This window comes from Anguilla anguilla, chromosome 1 (assembly GCF_013347855.1).
Source record: "Anguilla anguilla isolate fAngAng1 chromosome 1, fAngAng1.pri, whole genome shotgun sequence".
NCBI classification, from domain to species: domain Eukaryota; kingdom Metazoa; phylum Chordata; class Actinopteri; order Anguilliformes; family Anguillidae; genus Anguilla; species Anguilla anguilla.
The window spans coordinates 19642417-19670217 of record NC_049201.1 but is presented as its reverse complement, the minus strand read 5'-3'; the positions used below and the strand labels follow the sequence as shown (position 1 = coordinate 19670217).

General features: G+C 42.1%; 3 protein-coding genes across 3 annotated transcripts; 2 read left to right on the top strand and 1 right to left on the bottom strand.

The window, feature by feature from the left end:
• The first annotated feature begins 158 nt into the window (after positions 1-158).
• znf410 (zinc finger protein 410) lies at positions 159-6467 on the top strand. Its single transcript, XM_035384270.1, has 12 exons — positions 159-274; positions 1117-1188; positions 1299-1349; positions 1532-1664; positions 1939-2124; positions 2708-2890; positions 3267-3426; positions 3731-3912; positions 4443-4532; positions 4661-4780; positions 4994-5116; positions 5667-6467. The coding sequence occupies exons 3-12, from the start codon at positions 1317-1319 to the stop codon at positions 5786-5788; spliced, it is 1332 nt and encodes a 443-aa protein (XP_035240161.1). The 5' UTR covers positions 159-274; positions 1117-1188; positions 1299-1316; the 3' UTR covers positions 5789-6467.
• A 1138-nt stretch (positions 6468-7605) lies between these two features.
• On the bottom strand, positions 7606-14355 carry fam161b (FAM161 centrosomal protein B). Its single transcript, XM_035384258.1, has 9 exons — positions 13565-14355; positions 12534-12886; positions 11700-12253; positions 11230-11567; positions 10765-10886; positions 10502-10669; positions 9721-9820; positions 8638-8798; positions 7606-7669 (listed from the first exon to the last, which is right to left on the bottom strand). The coding sequence occupies exons 1-9, from the start codon at positions 13667-13669 to the stop codon at positions 7615-7617; spliced, it is 1956 nt and encodes a 651-aa protein (XP_035240149.1). The 5' UTR covers positions 13670-14355; the 3' UTR covers positions 7606-7614.
• Positions 14356-14435: 80 nt separating this feature from the next.
• coq6 (coenzyme Q6 monooxygenase) lies at positions 14436-27538 on the top strand. The gene is made up of 12 exons (XM_035390736.1): positions 14436-14812; positions 15386-15520; positions 16267-16325; positions 18544-18670; positions 19796-19926; positions 20258-20365; positions 21947-22009; positions 22489-22596; positions 23236-23438; positions 24382-24497; positions 26562-26728; positions 27404-27538. Exons 1-12 carry the CDS (start codon positions 14593-14595, stop codon positions 27431-27433), a joined length of 1467 nt encoding a protein of 488 aa, XP_035246627.1. The 5' UTR covers positions 14436-14592; the 3' UTR covers positions 27434-27538.
• Positions 27539-27801: the final 263 nt, after the last annotated feature.

Below are 27801 nucleotides of genomic sequence, written 5' to 3'. Positions count from 1 at the left end.
TAAAACAAAAAACTATACTTGGAACACAGCGCATTACTCGTGGTGAATGCATTGCTTTGCATCGTACGGAATTACGCTGATACAAAAGATACTCGTCATTTGTGTTCGCCTCCTTGAAATTCGAAAAACACGTTTGGGAAATTAGAATACAGCGTCGGTGTAGCTTGTCCCAAAAGATACCCCGTAGACGGGAAATATTTGGGTAAATAGGAAGGTGAGAGGGTGAAAGGAAAATAATAGAAACTTAGAGAAGCTGAGAGCGCTCATAAAACAGGTAAATTGAGGACAAATACAAATGTGGAAACATTAAGCTAATTTAGGAAATTATGGTAGTTACAGTTGCCACCTAGCAGCCGAGCGAAATCCTTGATTCTGACTAGACAAATGCCCGGCGTCTTATTTTACAAGCTAGCGTAGTGCTACTCACCAAAGACATGTGCAGAAAGCTAGCTCACTTAGCGGACTATTAGGTGTAATGAAAAGGCCTGGCGAGGTAGAATAAATATTCAGATTGTTCTAAAGTATTAGCTAAAAGCACTTTTAACTGATTTGATAGATGTGAAACTTGCTAGTTAGCCAACAGTGCATTATTTAGCCAACCACACAAGTAACTTCAATACGGGCAGCCATTGTTTTGTCTTCGTTTTTGTTTAATGTTGACTAGATTAGGTACCTCGCAATTTAGTTGAGTTGGACAATTCATTAGGAAGTACGCCTTCGTTAAATGAAAAATTGTTGGCTAGCTCACACGGATTACAGCCAATGCGTATTGGCACGTTAGTTTCGATACTCTTTCCTTAGCTAGCTAGCTAATGTTAGTTAATTTTGCTTCTTTTACTGTGCTTTTGGAGCTTGGCTAGAAAGCTACGCGTTGAAAGAAGTTTTTGTTTCCGATCTGACTAGCTAGGTGGCACATCAGTTTGTGTAAGGTTCGGTACAGGATGTAGCATTTCTGTGTTCTTTGAAACTTAAAACGCTTGCTAACGTTTCCATTTAGTTCATATGAAACCTGGGCATACACTGTGCATACATAGTGCAAAGCATAGATACATTGTAGAATTTAGAGAACCTTGTTTTACTTAAGTTGGCTTTAATATTTTTATACTTCAATTTTAGTCATGGCTGCATGCAGATGAACCAACGACTCAATACATGCACAGAGCAAAATACCTACCCATCTAAAATCAGGTGGGATTTAAAGTTTTGTCAGTTTAACCACAAGCCAAATATATTATTGGGTTATACATGTTCATACCAAACTCCTTTGTCTCACTGAACTTTAAATTTACACTTTGTAGATCTCTAAGGCCGAATCCATGCTCTCTGATGAACTGGACTCAAAGCCTGAGGTAAAACGTGATGTTACACACGATAATCTATTGTCTTACTTTAAAAAACCACTACAAATCAAATATGTTAATATTAACGTACTGCATTATAGGTTTCTTCCTCCACTCCCATTATCAAAAGCAATAGTTGCTTGTGTTATATGGGCTTATTATGTAATGCATTTGAATGACACTTCCCTCAGCTGCTGGTTGAGTTTGTACAGAAGGCCTCAATCCCCCTCGGTCAAGGATTGGAGGAGTCTGACCCTAAAGAGACCTGTCTTCCTCTCCATCCAACTACAGAGAGTTCCTTATGTAGCCAGCTGCATCTTGCAGGTAACAATCAATGCAGTAAGACACCACTGCTCTGCCACCATGAAATGTTTCTGGGTTATTATAACTTATATGGACATAGAGCATGCCACTGTGAAACAACAAGCATAATAGTTGGTCAAATAAAATAGATCAGCTTTTATTTAAGGTTACAGTAAGGATAATTTGATGTCAATAATCCAACTAGATGTGTACCCTTAGAATCGCATAAACATGCACACACAACAACTCATTTCCTTGGTCTTATTATTTTTTTAAATTTTCATTGGTTCAACAGACAACAGCCTAAGCCATGCAGCCTCCCCCCCCTTGTCGGAGTATGAGGGCGAGAGGGAGCACCTGGTGGTTCAGCTTCAGCCCCACCGTGGTGTGGCCCTCACTGCCAGCCCCAGCCCCCCGCCCATCCTGCACGACCTGCAGCAGTCCGATAGCACCTCCTATATCCTGCTTAACCTGGCCAAAGGTATCGCCTCCCTCTGTTTTCACTCTATTGTGGAGTTTACCAAAAACTAAGCTTTACACTGGCAAACAGCCAATGGTGTTGCCAACATGTATTTGTAGGTATTATGATGTAGGTGAATGCTAGCACACAGCACTTATTGAAGGTGGCCAAAATTATTACAGTATGTGGAAATAATAATAACAGTATTATCAATCATTATTGTAATTAACCCTTTGAAGAGTAGGTTTTTTGGAATGTTTTTTCAAAATTGTAAGTCAGTGTTCTAGAACATTGCTGTCAGTTGCCAATAGGGATTGTTACATCGGCATTAGGATGTTCCAAACATTCAATCACATATTTGTGATCTCACGCATCACTGGGTTAAATGTACCTACAATGGTTTTCATAGTAACCGAAACTAAGAGCCTACACTGTAGCCTAGAGATTTAAAACTAACTCAGTAAGCAAGTCCAGAAAGGAAACTGCCAGTGTTAGACTCAACCTATCTATGTGGCTGTCTTGTGTCCAGTGGTTGGTAATGCTCAGTAACCTCTTCAGTTACGTTAGCTATAATGTTAAGCTGCTCTGTGTTTATGTTTGCCAGGGCTGGCAGCTTCAGCCGAACCCCTGGTATTTGTCCAGGACGAGGCGGAGCAGGAAGTGTCTGCGGGCGAGAGCGGGGATGGCACCACGCCCTGGTACCTGCGAGTGCAGGAGCTGGCCCATGACAGCCTGATCGCTGCCACCCGGGCCCAGCTGGCTAAGGATGCCAAGGCCAGCAACATCAGTACTGTCTTGCTTCTGTCACATTGCCTCAGAAAAGTGTGTCCACATAGCAAAAGCATGGATGTGTTGCTTTAAAATGATTGCTGGAAAAAATTAATGAAATCAAAAGAATAATTTAGACTGTAATTTTATTTAGTTTTATTTGGTTGTTCTGATTATCTGTTGGTGGAATAGCTAACCTTTTAGTCTACTGGTTGCTCCACAGTTGATTTATTTTCCTCTTTAAGCACTTACATTTGCACTTTTAGTTGAATAATGTATAAATTTGAAGTTTTAATTGAAATAAATTAACTGTGTCAAGCCCAGCATCATCTCCATGAACCTTTGACAGTGTAAGAGGTGTGGGCATGATTGAGCCCCTTTCCTCTTGTTGGCAGGCGACCACCTGCACAGTTATCCTTCTGAGGGTCCAAAGAAAGAGACGCTGCCCCCGGAAAATCGCGTACCCACAGAAAAGACCCTCAGGTGCACCTTTGAGGGCTGCAGGAGGACCTTCACCTGGCCTGCCCACCTCAAGTACCACCTGAAAACACACAAGTAAGATTGAATTTTACTGGTCATGGTCCCCTATGTCTAGGTATATAGTGTATATCTTTAGGCGTCCTGCATTATGGTTTTCTAAGTGCTGTTTTTCCAACACTGTCCTTTTCAACATCTACTCGGATCCTACCCTTCCATATCACATAGATCGAGAATCCTAAGGACATATACGTATTTTTACTGTGTTTTGACAAATAATATACACACCTAGAGGTAGATACTTTTTTTTTTTTTCTTTTCCAGATTTTTCCTTTTAATTTCTCTCTAAGAGTGACTGAGATGTCCTGCCATGTCCTTTCAGGAACGACCGTACGTTTCGGTGCTGTGCTGAGGGCTGTGGGAAGAGCTTCTACGTGCTGCAGAGGCTGCAGGTGCACATGAGGACACACAACGGGGAGAAGCCCTTCGTGTGCAGTGAGAAGGGCTGCGGCAAGAAGTTCACCACGGCCGGGAACTTGAAGAACCATAAGCGCACGCACACCGGTGGGTTTCAGAAACGTCTCATTCCCAGATGATGACATTTTCCACTTCTGTCACCTGTCACAGGGTGGACCATATCTCCCTGACATTCCTTCATAACGATGCACACCCTTATAACGCTGCCACTTGCTCAAAGCATAGCCTTTCCAAGTATTCAAGATAAAAAATTTATTTATATAGCGCGTTTTAGCGCGCTAAGAATTTATCACAATAAGTTTCACAGTATACCCAGGCTTAAATCCCACAAAGCAAGCCATAAGCAACATTAGCAAGGGGAAAACTCCCTGAGTGCCATGTGGGAAGACATCTTAGGAAGAACCAGACTCAAGAGGGGAGCCCATCCTCCTATGGTCAGCTCAGGGGGTGGGTTCATATAGACAGGACATGGTCAAGCTGATTTTCCATCTGTTTTATCAGTTCTCAGTAGATTGCTTGAAGCGTCCGGAGCTGGTGGTCCTGGCCACACGTAAGGCCGCAACTAGCTATCCCTTTGCATATATAGCACTGGGTGATGTTGAATGTTATTTCGCTAGGGGAGAAACCGTTCCTGTGTGAAGCAGACGGATGTGGGCGCTCCTTCACAGAGTACTCCAGCCTACGCAAGCACATGCTGGTTCACTCAGGTGAGAGAGAGAGAGGGGGAGAGACCTTCCTTCCGCGCCGCAGTCCACCCTCACAGGAGCTTTCTGCTCGCCGCGCTCGGCTTTCCGAGGCGCGTGCGGTAACGCGCCGCCGGTGTGCTCTGCCGCAGGGGAGAAGCCGCATCAGTGCAGCATCTGTGGGAAGACCTTCTCCCAGAGCGGCAGCAGAAACGTCCACATGAGGAAGAGGCACAGCGACGCACCCGCCAGCAACCAGGCCAGAGACACTGGTAATGCTGCCCATCTATGAGTCTATGAGTTTCCACAACCCTATTCCGTCCAAAGGCTTATCGACAGCCTGTGTTTGAAATACATTGCCATAACCGCAGTCTTGGCCGCCAAGGCCCTCTGTGTTAAATGGCTGGGTGATAAGTATGCGTGCTTATCTGTAATAGGTGGTGGTATTGTCATCCTGCAGTGGCACGTTTGTTGTGATTTCCCAGGAGAGGCACTGACGCACAGCAGTTTGCTCGAGGACCGTGGGGTGGTGGGTGACAGCATGGTCACCATGACAACAGCGCTGGAGCCCATGAACCTTCACCATGCAATGCTGAGAGCACAAGGAGGTGCCTGCCTGATCTCTAATGCCTGTAGTTGAAATCTGCAAAGTAACAGGGACTTAACGTTTTCAGAAATTGCACATGCTCCCTTCTCATGTGACCTATAATTGAGAAAAGGGGTTTTTAGCTCAATAATGTCTGCTCTGTGGTTTACTAGGATTCTGAACTTGGTTTTGAAGGGCCATACCAAGACTTTCAGGCACTGTCATTTGCAGAAATGCTCCATTAAGGCTATTGGCCTTCTATAATCCATTGTTTAATTTGTGCTCCACTCTACACCCACCTGTAACATAAGCTCTGCAGACATTAATATACTGTAATGAATACATTGTGGGAGTAAGAGTCTGCGCCCATCTCTTAAATGACGTATTTGGGTTTTATTTATTATTTTAAAAACCACTGAGTATAAGTTTACATTTTGCAATAAGCTGAATGGTTTTTCTGGGTATTCTAGGTTATTTATTTATTTACTTTATTTTGCAGGTTTTGTCCAAAGTTCTATTTGCAGTATCAGAAGGTATACACTAATGCCTCTTTGTAACCATCTTTCTTCTAGACACTTTGGGAGGAAATGGTCCCTCTGCCTCAATGGTGGTCCTATCACAGCAACATGACCTGGTCACCATGGCAACAGGGGGGCATGGCTATGGAGAGGAGGTGGTTGCTCTGCTGCAGTAGCATGTTCCTATCAAAACTCTTTCAGTGTAGGGTTGAAATTAATTGAATTTAATATGGTAGTTGCAGTTGAAGGCTGTTTTGCAGTTTCCACCTGTAAATAAATAGAATGCCGGGAAGTACTTTTCAGCGCTCACCTAGAAGATGGTGTGTAAAGTTTCTGTTGTTATTGGACAGGTGTGGTTTATATGCTTATGATGGTATTTCAATAGGTAAATTCACCTATTGTACTGTTACCTCAGCTCTGAATTGAGCTAAAGTTAACTTAAGCATTTGGGCAATGCAAACTTTGGCCATTTCTAGACTTCCATGGGTATCTGACCTTTTGAGTGTTCAGTAATATTTATTTATTGAAATTTAGCCGAAGGAATAAGCTTACTTGTATAACCACGCTGAAACATCAGCTTAATTGTGAAATAAGCTTATAGGGTGTGAAAGTCATCACCTTTACAGAGAAAATTTCATATTTCAGAAAGAGTATATGTATATACATATAACTCTTTTTGCTTGAATCATCATGTAATGCAAAAGGTGGCTTACTAAAGACTATACAAAACTAAGTACGTAAGCATAATGATAAATACTTCAGCAGAGAACATAAACATGCTTATACAAAATGGCATATGAAGGTGATGAAACCTGATTAAATGTACGAATAAATATGATGATTTTGTTTTATTTTTCCCATTCACAAATCTTCAATTTTTATAGATTAGCTTTAGACTTTATATTTCAGCAATGGTTACATTTTACATATTTTTATAATGTTCTTCTTGGTCAGTTCCTTCCGAGCAAGTTGACCACACAAGTTTGTGTAACCTTATACTTGGTGATGCTTGAGCTGAAAATGGCATGGGAATGTGTTTATTTTTCTGTGTCCAGTTTACACAGGAAGCCTCGGCGGTTTAAAGCACCTCCTATCTATGGTTGCTGCTGAGGCTTCTCTGTGAATGGCCAGTCTTCAGAAGGTGATCAGTCACCATAAAACCATGAAGAGAATACCATTGTATAACTCTGGCAAGCTGAGTCCAATTGGTTTCCCGATATTTGAAAGGAATGACAGCCAGGGGGATTGTGACGACGGCCACGTACAGGAAGCCATTTATAAATGACCTATATATGGCAAGAATAAGCATTTTCCCGATAGCTTGCATTCAACCACTAGGCTTTCAAGCTGAACGGCTGGTGCCTTGGAGCCGTGGCTGAAGCACTTCTAGAGATCCTGTGTGGGAACGATGCCAAAATGAGTACTGTGAGATGTTACCAAAGTGAAACTTTTGTTTAGTTTAGAATTATAGGAAATTGGTCAATGCTGTTATTAATTCAAGAAAAAAAGGACCAAACAGTATATTTTGAACATCATAGAGTTTTTATTTGGGAATTGTGTGGTCACTCCATATTTTATTGCTCTCCAAAATGCTAGGTTATCCTCCTTCGAAACCAAAGCTGCAAGTCATGTAACAAAGTCTGACTGGTTCGGGTAATTATGTAGGAGTTTGTAGCTGCATCATTTCCTTTATTGAATTTGTGTTTAACGGGTATAATCCCTGACCAGTGGTAATTCAAATTCAGGCATATATAATATTCTCAATTATAAAAATATAGTGTATTTAACCTCTTATTACAATGTCAAATGCACTTTCCAATTCAAGTAATACCAGTTTAATTATAAAACCCAGATGTGTACATTTAAATCTAGTTACAATGATGATACAGAAATCAATTAAAGAATGTTAGAAACTTGATGCAGAAGCTCTGCTCATTATTATTCTGAGCACAGTGCTCCCATCTGTGAAATGGAGATTTATTTTGTTTTTTTCCTTGTTGGTTCACACTTCCTTTTCCTCCACACAACTTTCTGCTGAATCATCCATACCTATATTCCTAGGAAAAGGAAAAAAAGGAAGACAATATGTGGTTGTCCTGATCAAAACTGTGGACCAGTTTGTGGTCATGAACAAATGCATAGATGGTTTTGTTTTACTTTTTTTTTTCTTGTTCTTCAAAGGATCAACTGGAACGAGAATTTCCTTCCTAATAGACTGGGCCTTACTGCTATGAATTGCTTCTTGGTTGCAAAAAGAAAATGAATAACACACTGGTTTAAGAGATGCACTGCACAGACAAAACAATGACCACCAAGTCAAAACGTTCAATGAAGTTACAGAGAAAGGCAACGTATTACAACTTGAAAATGGCCCGTGTTTCTGTAAACCAACTCCCAAATCTCTCATTAGGCTGTCAGGATTTTCGATCTCCATGTAAAAGACTTAATTTTTAGATTTCAACAAAATGTGTAGATTCACATGCTAATTATTTGCATTAAAACTGTGCTGTCACTGGGTGAGTTCTTCAATAACATCTGAAGAAATATTTATAAATCTTATTCAAAAAACAACACAATACTTGTACATTTCAACCAGATATAAATGCAGGAAAATGGAGACTAATCAGTGACAGAAAAGACTGTTAAACAACTGACTATGATCAAATTTAATTACAGTTTTCAACAGTGACTTTTCATTTCAACTGTGTACATGACATTAACCACTTCATTTCATGTTTTTTTAATATACCCCTGCTGCAAACTATTTAATTATTAATATGTATTTAAACACTGCTGTCAGTTGTCCTCTGTACTTAATTAGTGCTAATTAAGCACATAAAGGTAGACATGTTGACAAAAAGGCTGCTGACCTCTTGCTGGCAGAGGATTTAAGTATTTGCAAGAAAACAAGCTGAGAAGGTGGCGTCCCTAACCATGATATATGAATGAAATTGATTTAAGAATAAAATATATTTGGGTCCATTGTATTTGTTATACAATCATGTTTTCTTTGTTTGATACTTACGTAAGCTGGGCATCCTTCTCACTGCCGGGGTCCTCATTGTCAGATGTGAAGGGAGGCGTCACTCCAGCACTTTCCCCTTTCTCCTTCACAAAATGCTCGTTCAACCCCGCCTGCTCCAGTCGGACCCTATACCGCCGTTCCGCGCCTGACTTCGCATTTTTCTAGGAGGAGAACACCGTTAAAAAAAATCACCTCATGAACCTCGTGGGGAAGAAGTCACAGTCTAAGCCAGGAATGCACAAGGGTTGAGGAGTTGTGGAATTTTAGGCAAACTTCTTAATGGTTTTATTAGTCTGGTCATTTACGTTTTACATTTATTTTAGTTATTTTTTAATGGAGCGCATAAAGTCTGCCCATAGTGCTATTTGATCAGACAGGCAGAAAGCATACAGAGTAACAGAAAAGGGGTTACAGTACAGAAAGCACCATGGTGGGAATCAAACCTCAGCCATATGGGTTTCATATATGTCTTGAGAGTTGGGTGCCCTAGGGACTGCACCCCACGTCTCACCAGCCCAGTCATTTATTTGATGTGAATTTTTTTTAGGTCATGAGCTGCAACTGCAGACTGCGCAACATATCCCTGTGAAAATGTTTTACTGTAATCTGATACAATCTGATGCATGGACAAAATTGATTGGTTCACTGAGCAGTCAATTGTTGGGATCACTTTACAAGTCGAAGCTAGCTACAAATCAGATGGCCAACTCCAAATCATATTTAAGATGAAGGTAGGGTGCTACCTTCTGAAAGGGTACTGAAAACAGATGTTATACCTATATTTTGGGAAATAAAAATATAACGTGTTAAAACACATCTCAGAAAAATTGTATTAAAATGAAAGAACAGTTTTCCCATATTTGTTTTACATAAATACAGATCATTGCCTTTAATGTACCTTTATTTTTCCAGATCTGATCTTTAACTGTAAAACTTCTCTCCTTGGCAGTCATAAATGCTTCTCCCCGCAGAGATTGAAATTGCTGACCTAGACTGGGTGATGCCCAGTTAGGAACTGGATCTAATAATGTCAGCGATGGTTTACTTGTGATAATAGTTCGCTTTTACAATGTGATGGCTTACCTGTGTCACCTGTTCAAATAGGTATGGACGGACTTTGACTCGCGTCTTCATCTCCTGCAACTCTCTTTTATACTCTTTCATCCTCTTTTGATCTGTCTCCCTACAGGTGAGAAAGGTGGGTCAAAGTTTTTTTCCCCAATTTGGAATTCTCAATCATAACTGCAGGCCTGTCACATACCAGAAATATCCTCAGTTTGTTATAAGTGAGGTGTGTACATGCACATCCTCCAAAATGTATGCAGATAGTCGCTGTTTTGAGGGTCACTGGCTGCGCAGCACAATACTAATCATCTGTCTTAGGATTTTACACATACTCAGCTAGGGCCAGCAGACCATAGGTGCCTGGTCAACCAGAGTCATTTTAAGCAGTGAGGCAGGGCACATCCTACCAACCGTACCCTCCATCCCAGGAAAATGCTGTGGTCAATTATGCACTACCCTGTGGAGCTGCTGGAAACAGGAGTACACAAGTGGGTCTGCTCACCAAACTTTGATATTCATCTCTATTTCACATAATTTATAGACAAAATCACACCACTTTTTTAAGACTATGCTCAAAAATGCATGTTCAACAATAGACTCTAACTCCCAACAAGAATTAGCTATTCAAACTCTTGGGTACTTGACTAAAAGGGGTGATGTCACTGAAGTGGACTCGTATGCACTTTTGAGCTCTACTACCTTTGACTAGTGTGTCCTTCTCACCCCTCCGTGACCATCTGGTTATGAATGCCAAACATCCGAATTTGCAGTCCAGTGGTCTGAGGAGTCTTGCACTCACCGGTGTTGTTTCAGCTTCTCTTGGTACACCTCCTTCAGACTCCTGTGTGGGTCCATAGCCTTTGCCCGTGAGGTCACAGTATTTTTCATGGACTGAGATTTTATCTTGTGTACTTGCATCCACTGTGCACTCTCATTTTCTTTGCTCACCTTTTCCTCCATGGACCTTCTGGAAACCAGGAGGAAATGGGAGACTGTAAGTTGTCTGTACCATCATGTCATCCATTTTCTGAGGCGCACAATCATTTCTGTATTTTCGCTAACCTGATAGCAGAGCAACGTTTCCTTGCATCATCTGTGATGTAGGTGGGAAGTGTGTCTGCCGAAAGAGACGTGATGCCACTGAAGGAATGGCTTCTCTTCAGATAGGCCTTGCCTTCCTGTTCCTAAGAAATCAAAGCATTTTTTAAAAACTAATTTAAGCAATTTTCTATTTTATCTTAAGATTTTGTATAAAAAGCAGGAGACACTGTTAGTTGAAACATGTTGTCACTCTTGGTATGTTGACCATTGTCGGCTACCTTCTTTCTGTTGAGTACTGCAATCCCACATTTTCTTTTTCCCTCTTAAACATAAATCAAGCAAGCACCTTACATGCATACTGACCCCATCTCGGTTCCAGAAACAAAAACAGATCTGAGCATCCTGTGCAATGCCATGACTGTGGTCAACAACTGTATATCTCCTAAACTCTCTAGGACTGATATGATGAAAAGATTTGTGTCTCACCTGTGATGGTTCAGATTTCTTCTGGCTCTGTCTGGGAGGTAAATCTGAGGTACGTAGTTTGAAGGGCTGACACCTAGTGACATCCTTCATCTCTGCCCTCCTCAAAGCCTCCTTCTGGAACGCCCTGTACAGCCTATCAAAATCCGGCACCTTGGGATTCGTTGTGGGCTTGAAGGTGGGCTTTTCTTCCAGGAAACCTTGGGCTCGCTTCTTTGTGCAGTCAGCACTACTCTTTTCTAGGTCTTCCCTGTGTGACTTTGTCTCAATGGGTGCCATGGAGTTTCTCAACATCTCCTGTGCCCTCATCTTAATACGGATCTTCCTGTTCAGTTCCTTTTCTGTTGGAAATATAGTGCGCTAAATGAGTAAGTATCATCTGATTTGCCTTTACTTTCTTCATCAAAAACAACTGACAGGAACTTGTTTCCAGGACATTTCCAATTTTCACTAGTCCAGTCACCCATTCTTACCTTTTAGATGCTCACTGACTCCTGGGTCCTTGACTGCTTTGGGGATTGGCCTCCGTACTTCAATGGACTTAGAGATGTTGGGTGAAGGGGCTGAGCTGTGCAGCTGTTCAGTCAACTCCTTTTTCTTTTTCTCCTCTCGCTCCAAGAAACTAAAGGGTTTCTGCATGGAAAGCAAGAAATCCTTCCTTTGCTCGACACCGGTCTTCCTTGCCTTTTCTTGTGCCTCTGTGATGTCATGGTAGAGCGAAAGGTGAACATGTTCAGGCACTGGTGCAGCACGGAACTTCTTTTGACACTCTTCCTCCTCTGCCTTCCTTTTGCTTTCCAGGTACATCTCAACATCCTGAGGCATTTTGTTTTGGAGCTGTTGGAATTTCCTCTGAGTTTCTCTCAGGGTCATGCTAAAGGGTTTGGATACTGTTGCACCTGTGGCCAAGGCTGCAGAGGTAGTTGCAGGCCTCTGGGATACTCTAGGCTGTGGAGAGGCCCTAGAAGGAACTGTTTTCACTGAACTGAGATCAGACAGGGAGTGGGACTTCCTTGGGCTGTTACACCTGTACAGATATTTTATCACATAGGGTAAATAAACCAATAATAAAGTAAATAAAACTGGGAACAATAATAAAGTATAATCAGGTCGTGCAGCTTTAAAAATGTCTGGGAAAAATGCATGTAAGTTGAATTAGGAACCTCACTAAGATTAAACAGGCTATATTTTTTTAGTCTGGTCTATTTTCATAGGGCCTCTAGTGTTACAGCTTTAAACACAAAATATTTATTTTCAAATAGTTCAAGTAAGGCAATGAACAATGAAGCAAATGAAAAAAAAATCACCTTGGAGTCTCCAAACAAGTTTTTATGCCAGTGTTTTTCTTGTTATTACAGCTGAAGAGTTCGTCTAGGTGCCCCTCAGCTCTGTCATTCCTCTCGTTTCCTTCAGCGAGCAGTGAGTTGTGCAGCATCCTCTTCTCCAGACTCTGCTGGTGCAAATGCTCTGTCTTCTGCAGCTGCTGCCTGTGGGCCTCCTTCAAAGTCTGCAGCCTGTGCTGGAGCAGCACCTCAGTCTCTGCAGGGCTTTCCACTTCCTGTTGTAGGAAGGCCAGCAGGCTGTCCATGGTACTCTCCTTCTTCAGTCTGTCAACAGCCTCCCCCTCTTCTGAATCAGACGAGTCTTTGGGGGGAAAGCCCTGAGGACGACCTATAGTTATAGTTCTAAGTAGGCTAATGCTTATTAGCAAGCATGTCAGCCAATTTTAGAAGTAGACGTTACTCCATTATTCCGGAACTAGAGCAAGACAACTACAGATTGAATAAATTCATTTTTTAATTTTGACAAACTTCTCTTTTTGCAGTGCCCTGCTCCCACGCTGTAAAATAACGGATTCCTCCACGGAACTCTTATGAATACCTACACACATTTACCCACTTCATTTTACATTTACGTTAACCTTCTGGATTTAGAATACGCTCTTGTCCAGAGGAACCTACGGATTACATTTTTACATACATGTTTCACAACTGCAAACATGAACATGCAAAATGTTTTTTCATTTTCTAGTTCAAACAACACATTTGTTGTCGTTTAGCTAAGCCCGCTAACGTGAAGTAATATCTTAGCTAATCAAAACAGAAGAGGCTGTGTGTAGGACAGCTTCGGCACAGCTGCTTGGGTTACTATGGCAACCAAACCAAGCACCTTCCACATCCATAGCATTGTACCTATATACCGCAAAAATAGGAACTAAGTGTTATATCGCCGTATTTTTTATTTAGAATATTTCAAATTTATCGACATAATATTTTTACATCTACACAACTGAACAAAATGCGTTGTGATACAATTTACTCGCCAGCCAGCAACTAACCTTCATTTCAGTACAGCCCGGGAGCAGTGCTGCAGTATTTTCGGTCCTTGCATTACCGTTCAAGGGCGATAGATTGTTTGACCTGTGCGACATGATGTGGGACATTTGGCATCATTTAAATAAATTAAAAAATTGCGTTTCATAAATTTTATTGCGAAGAATACTAGCTAGCTAACGTTAGCTACTTAGCGTCGATGCTGTGAGTCCCATCGTTGGTAATGTAGCTAGCTCGCAACGTAGCTAGCTACACTCCACCCACCGCCCTTGATTGGTCTCGCTCATAGTCAGTCATGTAGTCGGTAGCTACCGGTTTCGTGCTTTGCAAATGTGTATCGGATGTGACAGTTAAAGGTATTCTTTTCTAAAGTGATGTTTTTAGGTAGATACTAAGTATCACACTGTCATTAAATTCACTAGCCTTGCAGCTGACTTAAGCAGCCAGATAACAAGATTCTAGCGTTTAAAGAATGATACTCAGCATGCTAACCATGAATTCAGGTGCACCATAGTTCACTTTTATAAAGACGAAGGTCTTCGGGATAAGAAAAAATGTAAAGGAAAAATATAATAAAACGGTCTGTAATAAAAATTTGTGGCGAACGTTAGCCTAACACCATTACACAAGCTTTCATCAAATGGTATCGTGAACCATAGTCCATCCTCCAGCCTAGTCGAGTGATTCGTCTGACATGCCCAAAAACTCCCAGCAAGTGTGATTGAAATATATATTCTTTGAAACATCAGCATATTCTTCTCAGCGTCAACAGTCATGATGCACATAAACGACCAAATCGCAAAATCACAAATGAGCCGCTGAGCAGCAAATCTACAGCCCCAGTTTTATGATTGGTTGTTTCTGACCCAGGAAGTGTTTGCCATGAGTTGCTGTGGGTATATACGACAATATGGTTCGGATGTAGCGTGTGTGTCGCTGTGAAGAAGAAATAAAGTGGGCGCGTTTGGTGTGCTTTCTGCAGAGCATACTTCGAGTTGTTAGCTATAAAGTTATAATATCCTTTTGAGATAGAATGTTTCCTAGGATGCATTGTCTTGCTAAAGTTACATTGGCACTACAGGGCGGTGGGGGACGTTACATTGGCCTAACTTGCCTAAATGGGGTAAGGACAGTAACTAGAGGGTTTAGTAATTCTGGGGTAGGCGAGCGTGGCGAATCAAACAAAAACGAACTATATGATATTATAATTTCTGGCGGAGGAATGGTGGGCACCGCAATGGCTTGTTCTTTGGGTAAGTAATGGTGTTGTGATTGGTGTCTCTACCACGAGTTCAGACTTGTTAGTTGGCTATAGTCCTGCGATTTGCTTTGTTTTTCTCACGGAGATTTACTGTAATAAACCCCTGTCACAATCCCAACGCGAAAGCATTACATTAAGTTCCTTCTACATTTTCTTCTCCCTCTCCTGCCCACATAAAGGAATAACTATCATTTTGTCCAATGCAAATTCTCAGCTAACTACATACTTGAAGCTGAAGGATGCAATTGTGGTTTTGGTGTACATTTTGCGATTCTAGAGCCGAAGTAGCAAGCTACAGATAATGAGATGCAATTAACAGACTAATTTTGTTGAAATAGGTAGAATATTTAGCTTTTATGATAGCCATTTATGTTCAGGTGCACTTTTCTTAAATGGGTATCTAAACAGACAATTAGCGACGTAGGTACCTATGGTCTGCAAACTTAAGGGCCGATATATTTATACCTAGTATATAGAAGGTGTGCCAGGTATAAATAACGGGGTGACACCACTCCTCGCTGAGTATTTCAGACCTGTAGAGTGCTTTTATTTTATCGTATTCAAGGTATGGATCCGAATTTGGAGGGGAAGAAGATCCTTCTACTAGAAGCTGGGAATAAGAAAGTTATGGACAAAGTCCCGGAGTCCTACAGCACCAGAGTCAGTTCTATCAGCCCTGGCTCTGCAACTCTTCTCAGTGGTACAATTTGCAAGGGCAGCCTTCATTTAATTGAGGAGTGTTCAAAGTCTTTGCATGTAAATTGAACTCTGATGACTGGAGAGTGTATCTCATCTGTGCCAGCTCAAACGTGAAGTGAATTTAAGTAAATAAAATCATGTTCTGGGCCAATATTTATTTTCTTGTTTTTTTGTTGTTTTTTTTTAATAGAAGTTATTGAGATGAAGAGATGCCATTAAAACTTCCTGGCTGTGCAATTTTAGGAGGATAATTACAGCTGTCTTATAGTGAACCCACAAATGACACAATTGTATTGCACATAGAAGTTCATATATCTTGTTGGAATTCATTGCATAAGGTGTGGGAAAGAAGTGCTTGTTGCACATTTGTAAGTTCATAATTAGAATTTGGCTTTTACTTCACCGAATCTTTTAATAAATACACTCTCTTTTGGAAAGACCAAGACTTATGTCCAGTGGCAGCAAACAGCATTGGGCATGTTTTAGATGAGGCTTGCGTCTTGCAGGATTAAGCCTATTTATGGTGTGGTTGTGTATGAATGATTCCCAGGGCGTAGGTGGATGATTAGTTTTATTATTGCTCGCAATGCTAAGTCTGTTGATTGCTGTACCTCGGGTCTGTCATCAAAAGTGTGTTATTGACAGTGCTCTGCACTGTAGCTATGTGGTAGCTATGTACTTTCCAGAATATGTTCCTCGGATTTCTATTAGTTGCTCATATTTTTTATCTTTTTCCTGTATTTGTAGGTATTGGAGCATGGGATCACATAGTAAATATGAGATGCAAGCCTTATCAGAGGATGCAGGTTAGTTCTCAGTATTATGCCTAAGCAGTCCCAATTTGCCACCAAAGCTGACAGTCAAGTTTTTCATTTGTGTCCTTGCACGATGCATATATGGTAGTTTCATACAGTAAAGGTTTCTACAGCCTTAATTCTGTTTTTCCTGTCACTCCAAAGGTTTTAATGTATGATGCACACACCCTTTGCTGGGTACAGAATAAACACCTGCGTAATTGGTTCACCCATAATTATGAGCCGTGCACCAGTCATCAAGTTGTATGTCAACTGGGAAATATGTAATTTATGGAAAACGCAGCTTGTTTGTCAGCGCAATTCAAGGAAAGCGAGCAGTGTTGGCATGGAATTCAACGTTATCATGTTTCCTTCCCTGAATCTCCACCGTGGTGTACAGTGTAATTTCCCAGGGGCATGTAATTGTTCACAATGAAAGGCAAATACATTGGTGGTGGAAGTGCATATTTGAAGCATTCTGCAGTTTGATATTTAAAACACAAGCAATCAGGCAGGTTCTGGAGTGTCACGTCCCCTGGAAAGGGAGATAAATTTAAAATGGTAACCGTAACCCCTGGGCTTCTGCAAACAGTTGGCTTTTCTTTGCTCACAGGGCAAAGTGTTTATTTATTAGAACCATATTTAATAAAGTGAATGAATCAATATGACATTTCAAATGTTAATTTAACTTCACGGTCTTCTAATTATAAAGATTCATGTGAAAAACAGGGGGAGAAGATTAAAGTGGAGGGGACTGTGGATGGCAACAGTAAAGTGACCCTGGTTTACAACTGCGGCCAGAATGTGGTCCCTCCTCTAAGATGTGGCCTTTTTGTACCAAATAAGAAACCATGTGGTTTCTGTTGCGGCAAGAGATGTCATCTTGAAATGCTGTATCGTGATATACCTCTCCCATAATATCTCAGCTCTGCTTTTTTTTTCTTTACTCACGGTGGTTTTGTTAATGACAGCATGCTGTGGCACTGTGGCCCTTAAAACCCCCAGAAGATTGGCAGGCCAACGTATAGTTACAGTCCCAAGAGGGCAGTGCCAACAGGGCTTCCCTTTGGTGTCCAATAAAACACAAATGAAAAGAAGCGGGAGGGGAGGGCAAGGAGCCACGCACCCGAACATGGTGCCCATAAACAAGGAAAGATAAACTGCAAGTCGTCAATCAGCCGGTCCGTCGCATTCCTGTGGTATAAGAGAGGATGGAAAAGAATACACAAAATCACTTTCTTGGGACGTGTGCTCTGCAAATGGGCACCAACACAGATACCTAGCAACTTGCTGCTTATCAACAACAGTGTCTCTTCTTTCCAAGTACCAAATCCCTGCTATTTATGGTTTAAGTTGAAATTTTGAATTAAATGTTTATCCAAAAAGTGCTGCCAGTAATTTCCGATAGGGGTAAAACTAACTGCCCACTGACTGAGGAAGCTAGTTTTTTAAAAATTGAATATAAACATTTGTTTCATTTGGTCATGTATGTTGAAGGGCTAAAAATAAATGTTGAAAGGCATTGCTTATGCATTGCACTCAAGCCATGGGCATGCATGAGGCAGATGAGGAGTCCTCTCACTGCCTTATCCAGCTGAGGCACATGCTTTTGCCTGTGCCTGCACTGACTGTGGCTGTGGGATCCCCATAGGTTGGTCTATAACTGTAACTAGCATTGTCCTAATGGAGAGCATTTTAGTTGGTAGGATAGCCCCATTTCACTGTACAATGGGAACCCCTGTCAGTCTGCCTAGTAGTATCAGTTATCATGCCATTCAGATGGTTGCACGTGTGTTGGAGGGTGCATTTGCTAGTGTGTTCCCTGCTGATTTGACAGAGGACTTTGCTGACATAGGATGAGTCCATAATTAAGTCTGGCGATCCCAAAATGGGGTTGAAAAATTGGGTATGAAAAGTTGTTTAAACAACAAGAGCAGAAAACTTTATTCTTGAATAGTGTTTGTTGTCCTTCTCGTGTATTTGCATGCATATGCTGTACATATTTCCATATGCATTCTGAGGTCTGAAAGGGTGTCTTGTGTCTTGGTGCTGATGTCTTGTATCTCTGGCTTATACACTAATTTCAGAAGCCAAGCACTGGCTGCAGCTGAGCTGCTTTGATATCTTTAGTTCAGTGAAGCTACACTTCCTTGCAACGCTATAAATAGGAAAGAGGTTGCTCTTGAGGACCAAGCTACTGACCACAGGAATCATTGCTCAATTTCTTTAGGTTTGGGATGCGTGCTCAGATGCCCTGATCACTTTCGATAAGGAGAACCTGGAGGATGAGATGGCGTACATCGTTGAGAATGACGTCATTGTGACAGCCCTGACGAAACAACTAGAAACTCTCCCCGGTAGGTATGGAGCTACAGTATGCAGTGCCGTCCTTTCTTTCAGTCATGATGTGACTTTATTACTTTTTTCTTTTGGTTTGTTCAGTCAATATTTCGTGCTGGTCTGGCATAAGGCATCACCACAGTCGTCCCCTCCCATCCCCATTCTGTTTATTTGTACTTTTTTGAGTGTCTGTTTACGAGAAATGGTTCAAGCTCTTGGATGCATCAATGTTTTTTCTGCTATTTCAATCAAGCTGCAAATTTCCAATGCAGCAAGCCAAAGATAGAGTTCAGAAAGGTTAGCCACGTGAGTACACGTGCAGTGGTCTAGTGACCTAGTTAAAAATGCCATGTGCTCCTGGGTCTCTTACAGCTCCCTGAGGATGCTCGAGCACTGTTAGTACATTTTTGCTGAAATTAAACAAACTATTGTGAGGTTAGCAGTTGAGAACTTAGCAGTTCCATGTGCTTGACTGTAAAAGTTTACTACTGTTTTATGGTTTACAGATGCGTGGTTTTCGCACATGTTGACTCTTGTGCGGTTTTCACGGTTGTCTTCAGCCTCCCAGTTCTCCTCTGTATGGCAATGGTTCAGTGTCACTGCAGTCGTACAAGCCTGTGGCCTGACCAGCTGGTTCACAGTATCTCCACAATCCAGTCCCAAGCAAGCTGATATTTGTCACTTGAAATCAGTAACCAGTAGTTGTTGTGAGGGCTGGACTTGTTCCAATGCAAATGTATTCCCGATGCCATTTGTGTCAGGTAGCCAGCTATTTAAATTCCAGGAAAAGCAGACATTTTTCCTCCTGGCAAAATGCGGGCGTGAAGCGTGGTCCACTGGTGGATAAAGACTGTTAGTCAGTGCCATGCGGCTAGCCGAACCCATTAAAACTGTTGAACTAATCTTCAGCAGCTAGTTCCTGGCTGCTAGAGAGACCAGTGGTTTTTATGAGGTGGCTTTCAGATCTTTCCTCAATCACAGCCAAATCTTGTTTTTCTCCCCCCCTTGAAATTAGTACAAGGCCTTGATGAGCCTGTCCAAGGAATGATTTAACAGTTGCGTCACCTGCTGAACTTTGTTGTGCTCAAGCTTTACAGAGCTGGCATTACCCACTGTTCTCCCCCCCCATGCCTCGTCCTCAGATCATGTGAAGGTCCAGTACAGGACCAGGGCGGTGAAGTATGTCTGGCCCATGTCCTACCAGGCAGCAGGCTCCATCCCCTGGGTGCAGGTGGAGCTGTCCAATGGCGAAACATTGCAGACCAAGCTGCTGGTAAGTGGGATGATGGCACTGCATTTTTGTGGCTGGGATGAATAATGTGTCACATTCCATTGTTGTCTGTCTGCCTCCTTCCAGACAATACCGTGGTGCCCTGATGTCCCTGACTTGTGTCCTATTTACTTAACAATGCGACTTCATGTCGCTCTGGCAGCTGGGCAACATGTGGCTGCACTGTGAATAATGGAAGGTCTTTATTTTGTGCACCAGTTTGATGACTCTGAGAAAGGTCTTTGTCTTGATTAACTTTTTAAGTTTTTAGGTTTGGTGCCTTCATAGCTGCCCCACGTTATGTTCTATAGACCGCATGTTGGTTGTTTTTCAGATAGGGGCTGATGGGCCCAACTCTATGGTGAGAAAAGAAGCAGGAATACCCACAGTGAAGTGGAACTACGATCAGTCTGCCGTTGTGGCGGTCCTGCACCTGTCCGAAGTGAGAAGCCAATGCTCTTCAGCTCTCACCAATACCTCCGATGTCTCCAGCACCCTACCCCCTCCCCCCTACGCAATGTCTGCAGCCAATGTCAACATCCATCACCCACCCTGTATTTTTTCCTTCCTCTAGTAGATCAAACTACTAGAAATCTTAGTAGTCTGTATCGTCCCCAGTTTTACAGAGTTTTACAGAGTTAGTAAGTAAATATAGGCTGCATTTCAATCCTAGAACAACCTTTCACAATAGCTTCTTTCCAAATGTAATGACCTGAGTTGACGTGACCCAAGTTAAATACAGGTTTCTAAACAGGTGTGTGTATTTATGGTAGTTATCAACAGTTAACTGTACAATGGGTGTGTGAGTGAGTTGTGAGTCAGCTGGGAACAACAGTAATTAGGATATTCCTGTTGAGTGAGGCCTAGAATTATTAAAGGGTAATTCAAAAAGTTAGATCTTATTCCATTGCTTGGCTAAAGTAGGTATCAGTATTAAGTGGATTTAAATTTTTTAGTAATGAATTATTTGAAGTTTATTGGAAATGTTTTGACATATTTCGAAATATAGTTTAAAAAAAATCCCAGAACTCACTTCCTCACCTCTCTCGATCATTCCAAATTACATTTGTAAGTCATGCTCTTACTCATTCTTTTAAAAGCCTTCTTGATCACTTAATGCCATAAATACCAACACTAAACTCTACGCTAAGCTACAGATATAGTCTGCTATGTCTGTTTTAAGCTGGTGTTTGTCTTGCTGTGTAGAATTTGTATTTGTTAATTTTAGCAGTGTACTGGCATCATGGTACAGGAAAAATGAGTTTGACCAGGCTCACAGAGCCTCACAGGTAATGGAGAAGGACAGGAACAAATACAAATAGAGTACTGTCAAGAAGTTCCAACATTTAAATAAAAAGGAAATGTCTTCAATGTTCAAGGGAAACCACTTGTTATACTATAGAAGCTCATATAGATGGAAGGGGGAAAACGTGCTGCCAAAGTACACAACCATTGCTCATGGGCTCAAGAAGAACAGGCCAAAGTAGCTGTTAAACCGGCTAATTGAATTTCACCCACTAAACAGTGAGGTAAAGAAAAATAGACTGCAGATTACATTATTGCCATCAATCTCCCTGCAAAAGGCAACATTGCAGAGTAACTGGAATAGTGACAAATTAACAAGGCGATTTTTATCATTTGTGTACTAAAGCAGTATGTATGTAGCCTATGTTCTTGTGCATTGATGGCTGGTGATCATTTACCTTTGCTCAGACCAGTATTAGTGTTTTTAGTGGTGGGTTGTTTTACTTGTTTACCGTCAGGCGTTTAGTACCTTTAATTGTGTCCTAGAGTCCTGAGACATTGGACTACTGTCTGTCAACAAGGTGTATGCGACAACTGCCTCTCTGAAAAAGAGTCTACCAGTGCACATGCTATGCATGCTATCAGAGGGCCATGCCATTTCTGATGCCCCCAGGTAGTTCGGCCAGTTCTGACCAGTGCTGATGAATGTGCCTATGAATTTGCCTGTTTTAATTTCACTTACTCTTTCTCCTTTTCAACAATGCCTCTTTGGCATTAGCCCACAGAAAACAATGTGGCATGGCAGAGGTTCCTTCCGACTGGTCCTATCGCAATGCTTCCGGTAAGCTTCACTTACTCATATTATGGCTGTTCCTTATATCATACAATTGTAGTATACATACTCTGTGTATGCTCTATTTTTCAAAATATTGCTCGCAATTCTCATATTATGCATTTGAATGATCCACACCTAAAAGCCTTAAAACCTGCATTACTTTGTCTTTATGTAGTTCCATCCCCCACCACCACTGCCTGGACTCTCTTTCTTTTTTTTTACACAATGTAGTTCACTAATAAATCTTTCTGTTTTATTTCTTATTAAATACTGTTTTAGTCCAAAAGATCATCATCAAATAACTGCAGTAATTGTCTGGCAGTCGCTCCAGTTACATCATTCTTTCTGTCTGTGAAATATATGAGACGCCTTTGGTTGAGCCAAGGCGAAAACGGTCCCCACTGTGAGTGCGTTTGATTGAAATCTAAGGATCCGCTCCCTTCTGATGGTCTCTCATGTACCTTCCCCCCGCCTGCCTGCAAAAGTTATCAGACACGATGAGCTCCCTGGTGTGGTCTACCAGCCACCAGCATGCGGAGGAGCTGCTGGAGCAGGATGAGGAGAGTTTTGTGGATGCCATCAACTCTGCCTTTGTGAGTCTCCATCACAGAAGTGCCTGATCTGTATGCAGTGAAAACATTTGAGCAGACCAACTGTCGGCTCAAATTTGTTTGCCCTCGCTACCTATACAAGGTGGAATGGAAGACCTGTTTTTCCAAGCATGAAAGAATTGTGAAATTTAAAAAAAAAAAAGAAAATTGAATTAAAACTTTAAAATAATAATAGTTGTTTATTATATATTGCTAACAGTAATCGCAAGGGGCAACATGTGCGTTTAATGTAATAACTTAATTCTGATGTTATCCTTATGTTTGAGCTTCTTGAGGTTTTGCTGCTCATTCTATTAGCTTAGCTCATTTAGCCGTGACCTGCTTTCTGCGAAATCTTTTCTGAATGAAGCCCATTTTCTCAAGGGTGCTATTTTTACTGGGTTCCTACTAGGGGCAGCAAGGTTGAGTCATGCATGGTTAGTTTAATACACTTGCGGTTGGCAACATTGGTCATTTCGCTGAGGAAAGTGTTTAAAACCAAAATAATTAAAACAAGGGTTGGTCTTGTTTAAATCAGCATGATTTTTTCCCCCATTGCAGCCCAAGGTGTGGTCAGGGACAACCCTGTCATTTCTGTCACCTCCTCACTGCCTTTTGTTTTCTTTATTTTTCCTCCCGCAGTGGAGTAATGACAACCACTCGGAGCTGATCGAGACAGCCGGGTCGCTTTTCCGGACAGCGCTGTCCTTCCTCATGCCCTCTGGGACATCCGTTCGCCAGCTGCCTCCCAGCGTCGCCGGAATCGGCCCTAAAAGCAGAGTGATGTTCCCCCTGGGCATGGGCCATGCCTCGGAGTACATCAGGCACCGTGTGGCCCTCGTCGGGTACGTCACTGAGGGGGCGGCCTGGGCGTCGGGTCCGGTTTGCTTTGGAAGGCCCTTCGCCTTTAACACGTTGTCAGGACAGAGTGTTGTGTTGTGTTCGGGATTTTCTGTGCCCTTTATCAGTGCACTTAAGAACAAACATTGACATTCTGCACTAGGACTTGAGCGCCACCCCGTCAATCACAAGGGGGTGGGTGTGCGGTGGGTGTGTTGTTTGGACATGCGGTGGCAGACAAGCCAGTCTGGCTGAAACGCATCCAATCATGGCCTGCGATGGAAGCAACTTGCTCCCCTCCAAAATAGCTGTCTGTGCCGCCCCAGATAAAGACGCAAGTGAACTCCCACTGGTTTTCGCCTGACAATTTCGCAGACATAAGCGCTGTCTCCTGTTATTACTGGGATGTTCTTCTGAGTCTGGCTCCAAAGTCCCTGACTGATTTATGCATTTGTCCCTCAGGGGAAGAAAAAGAAACCAGAGTTCCTCTTACCCGCTGTATGGGAGGGTCTGTGGAGTTTTGTTATTGCTGTCTCGGTGTAACAGGGTCTGCTCTGGGACCATGGTGGACCGCATGTTCTGTTCTCCCTGGCAGTAGCTGTCCCATAACCAGGATCAGATGGGGGCGAGATTTGCCTGTCTGCCTCCATGGCTGTGATCTGTGAGAGATAGTAGCAAGTAGGATGAGCCATCCGCAAGACTGCTTACTAAGTCCTGAGACTTGAGTGAGTCATAAAATGAGTCAGAGAAGGAAGATTAGGTTGAAATAATGTGGATTTGAAATAAACCTCTAATCTAGATATTGGATCCAAATCTTGGTATCCTTGGAACTCGATGTCAGTTGGTCCAGGCCTCGATCCATGGCATTTTAGTGATGTCATTCGGTAAAGACAATGAAATGATAACTCGGTGCTGGGTTCTTTTGGGTTTCTTTTGTTGATGTTGTAGGGACGCTGCTCACCGAGTACACCCATTGGCTGGCCAGGGGGCAAATCTGGGATTTGGGGATGTGGCCTGCCTCACTCAGGTCCTGAGCCAAGCAGCCTTTAATGGGCAAGACCTGGGTAAGTGGTTCTTACAAGCTTTTTAATAATACTGTTGAATGTATATGTGGAAATTGGATGGTGTGCTCATATAGAAAGGTTGAAATGTAGTTAGATTGGGTAAAAACAGCTCAAAATGAAATGACAGAACCTGAGCGTCCTTTAGTAGGTTTTTTAAACACTCACGGGCGTGCGTAGTGTATTGCATTCTCATAGAAATGAAAGCATTACCTTGTGAATAAGCCATTGACTGCTGACAGGCTGGTGTGAAAAGGTCAAATTAAGGTAAAGGCAGGTTTCAAGGGTAGACATTAAGGTGAGCCGATAAATGTGCCAGTAAACATAAAATGTGCACAGTTTAGCAGTTGTCCTTAAGACCTAATAAAATGCATGAAATTAATATATGAGAATAATATTCATTATAAATTATTTATAAAACATGAATATATGACACAGCAGGGGTGATGAGTTCTAAATCACTTTGCTAAATAATGCAGAAATGTTGCATTCCTGAAGTTATGCTTTTTGTAAATGAGGTAAACTAACACTGGCTCAAAAAAAGACCAGAGCAGGGGACTCATTACATTACAGTGTTTTGATTTATTCTGAACATAGACATATATTGCGTCGAACATATCCAAAGCCACTAGCTACTGGGTATGTATTATTTTAGTTGCATGTATATATTGAATATACTCTCAATGGCCACTACTATTAAGTACACCTGCTTGTTAATGTAAATAGCCTGCTCCTCCAAACAGCGAATCATATGTCTGCAGCTCTACATATGTTGCAGCCATGGTGAAGAGGTTTAGTTGTTGATTGACCAAACATTAGAAACAGCAAAGACGTGTGATCCCAGTGACTTTCACTGTGGTGTGGTTGTTTGTGCCAGTCGTGGTGGTTGGAGCATCCCAGAAACCGCTGCCTTCCCTGGATTTTCACACTCCGCAGTCTCTAGAGTATGCCGAGAATGGTGCGATAAAAACATCCAGGGAGCAGGCAATAACAACTTGTTAATGAGACAGGTCAGAGGAAAATGGTCACTCATTCAAGCTAAGAGAAAGGCCATAAATTCTCAAATAACAGCTGCTTACATCAGTGGTGTGCTGAAGGGCACATCTGAATGCACAACATGTCACACTTGAAGCTGATCGACTGCAGCAACAGAAGACCACGGCAGGTTCCACTACTCCTGTCTGCTAAGATCAGGAAGATGAGGCTACAATGGGCACATAATCACCAAAGTTGCATGATAGAAGATTGGAAAAACATCGCCTGGTCTGATGAATTTCAATTTCTGTTGCAACATACAGATGGCAGGCACAGAATTTGGTGTAAACAGCTTGAATCTATGGATCCATCCTGCCTTGTGTGAACAGTGCAGGCTAGTGGTAGTCTAATGGTGTGGGGAATGTTCTCTTGGTAAAAATTACATTTACATGCCAATTTACATTAATATATTCTGGCATTCTCAATGAGGTTAAAGGTGTAGAAATGCTACTAGGCCATTTTAAGTAGTTTATTAAACATTTTTTTGGTGGAACAACATATTAAACAAATTATTATTCATCGTAGAATAGTTTTTTTTAGGTTTTTAAATATATCTGGAGGGGTACTTTAATTAAAAAGTAAATCTATATGTCTGTATCTATAAAGGGCAAGTACAGGATATACGTTTTTCTCACCACCAAGGGCACATACTAAGAAGAATGTGTGAGGGTACAGTTAGGTATGTGTCTTCATCGACGGAAAATTTCTCGATGTGTATTGATATTTCCCTTGTGGCCAGTGAATTCCCAGTATAAGGTGATGCATTATGCTTAACACACAGTTCTGAAACTATAAAATGTTGTGTCATTTTCTTTACCATGATGCTTCGTAAAACAGTAAGATGCTTTGGAGCCTGTTGCCCCGTCACCAACTGCTGTGGTTCACCACAGACCAGAACGCAGTCATGCATGAAACTAGCAGTTGCTTCACAATGGTATAAACTTGGCTTTGCGACACATTGCGAAGCCCTGCTTTGCTTGCTACTGGTTTTCCAGAAGCTTCACTGGTTCACTTGGGCTCTGTGTGCTTCAGGGGCTATTCAGCATCTCCTGGAGTACGAGACGGAACGGCAGCGGCACAACCTCCCTATGATGGCCGCCATCGACCTCATGAAGCGGCTTTACTCCACCAACTCCGCTCCCGTGGTGCTGCTGCGGACCCTCGGACTGCAGGCCACCAATGCTGTGCCACCCGTTAAGGCAAGTCCCGCCTCCTGCTCCACCCCCCCCCCCCCCTACCCCCCCCCCCCCTCACTGATTACATGCCTCCGAGGTCCAAAAGCGCCTATAATTTACTGGGCCGTGCTCCTGGTCGTGAACTACGGCGCTGGCTAAGTTTAGACCCAAATTTAGTGTTACCGAAATTGTGTGGGTGGGGTACAGGGCTGGCCCCGCGCTCTGTACTGCTGCGTTTGCCTGTGTTTTCACACTCCTTTTATTACAGACCGCTCATGTGAAATGGCTTCATTTCCTACTAAGTGATCCTGGAGACAGCATGCATAGCTTCTTATAAAGAGATCCATTCTCACGGCCTAGTCATGCACGATATACGTACATGCTATAATGTCAGTGTTGCACATTTGTGGCTGTGGTCCATGAGGGCCACAGGGTCACTTAGTAACAGGCAGTTGGAACTAGCATTCATTCACATCAGTGATTTGTGGAGGCCTGGAAACTCTGACAGACAGTGGGCCAGGTTGGGAAACGTCCTGTTTGCCGGGTTTCCTATTATGCAATTACCGTTCATTTTTGCTGATCGATTCTTGTCGATGGCAGAAGATTCACACAAAAAACACAGAGGAGGTTATGTCTGAGTTACGTCAAGTTTTTAAAAAATTTTATTTTAACTAATTTTTCCCCTCCTTGTGTTTCCAGGAACAGATCATGGCATACGCAAGCAAGTGAGAGACTGCCTATGAAGAGTTTCCGGTGGGAGAACTGAAGAGGAGTCGGTGCCATGGTGTTTTCATGTAAAAGTGTAAATGAATAAAGTTTTATTTTAATCTCAGAGATTGTTTGCTGTTTGCACTCTATATTCATGTCTGCACTGCCTGAGAAAACTTGTATGATACCTAGAACCAAATGTATTCCTATCCTTTTAAGGTTCTAAGGGTTTATTTAGTATAAATTAATTTAGAACTTTTGTAAATGAATTTGACACTTTCTGAAATGGTTTTTAACTCTTCAATCTTTAATGTATGTACACAATGTGCTATGCACCTTTGAGCAAGGAGGTGGTCAAATTTGGTCTGCTGATCTCACCTTGATCGTCT

Excerpts from the sequence above, each read along its gene's own strand:
- znf410 (XM_035384270.1), top strand. The coding sequence starts at position 1,317 with ATGCTCTCTGATGAACTGGACTCAAAGCCTGAG. Across the intron at positions 1,350-1,531 it reads AACTGGACTCAAAGCCTGAG|CTGCTGGTTGAGTTTGTACA; the intron begins GTAAAACGTGAT and ends CACTTCCCTCAG. Across the intron at positions 3,913-4,442 it reads CCATAAGCGCACGCACACCG|GGGAGAAACCGTTCCTGTGT; the intron begins GTGGGTTTCAGA and ends TTATTTCGCTAG.
- fam161b (XM_035384258.1), bottom strand. The coding sequence starts at position 13,669 with ATGTCCCACATCATGTCGCACAGGTCAAACAATCTATCGCCCTTGAAC. Across the intron at positions 9,821-10,501 it reads GAGAAGCTGAAACAACACCG|GGAGACAGATCAAAAGAGGA; the intron begins GTGAGTGCAAGA and ends TCTCACCTGTAG. Across the intron at positions 7,670-8,637 it reads GAGAAGGATGCCCAGCTTAC|GAATATAGGTATGGATGATT; the intron begins GTAAGTATCAAA and ends TCCTTTTCCTAG.
- coq6 (XM_035390736.1), top strand. The coding sequence starts at position 14,593 with ATGTTTCCTAGGATGCATTGTCTTGCTAAAGTTACATTGGCACTACAG. Across the intron at positions 18,671-19,795 it reads ACAACTAGAAACTCTCCCCG|ATCATGTGAAGGTCCAGTAC; the intron begins GTAGGTATGGAG and ends CCTCGTCCTCAG. Across the intron at positions 26,729-27,403 it reads ATGCTGTGCCACCCGTTAAG|GAACAGATCATGGCATACGC; the intron begins GCAAGTCCCGCC and ends TTGTGTTTCCAG.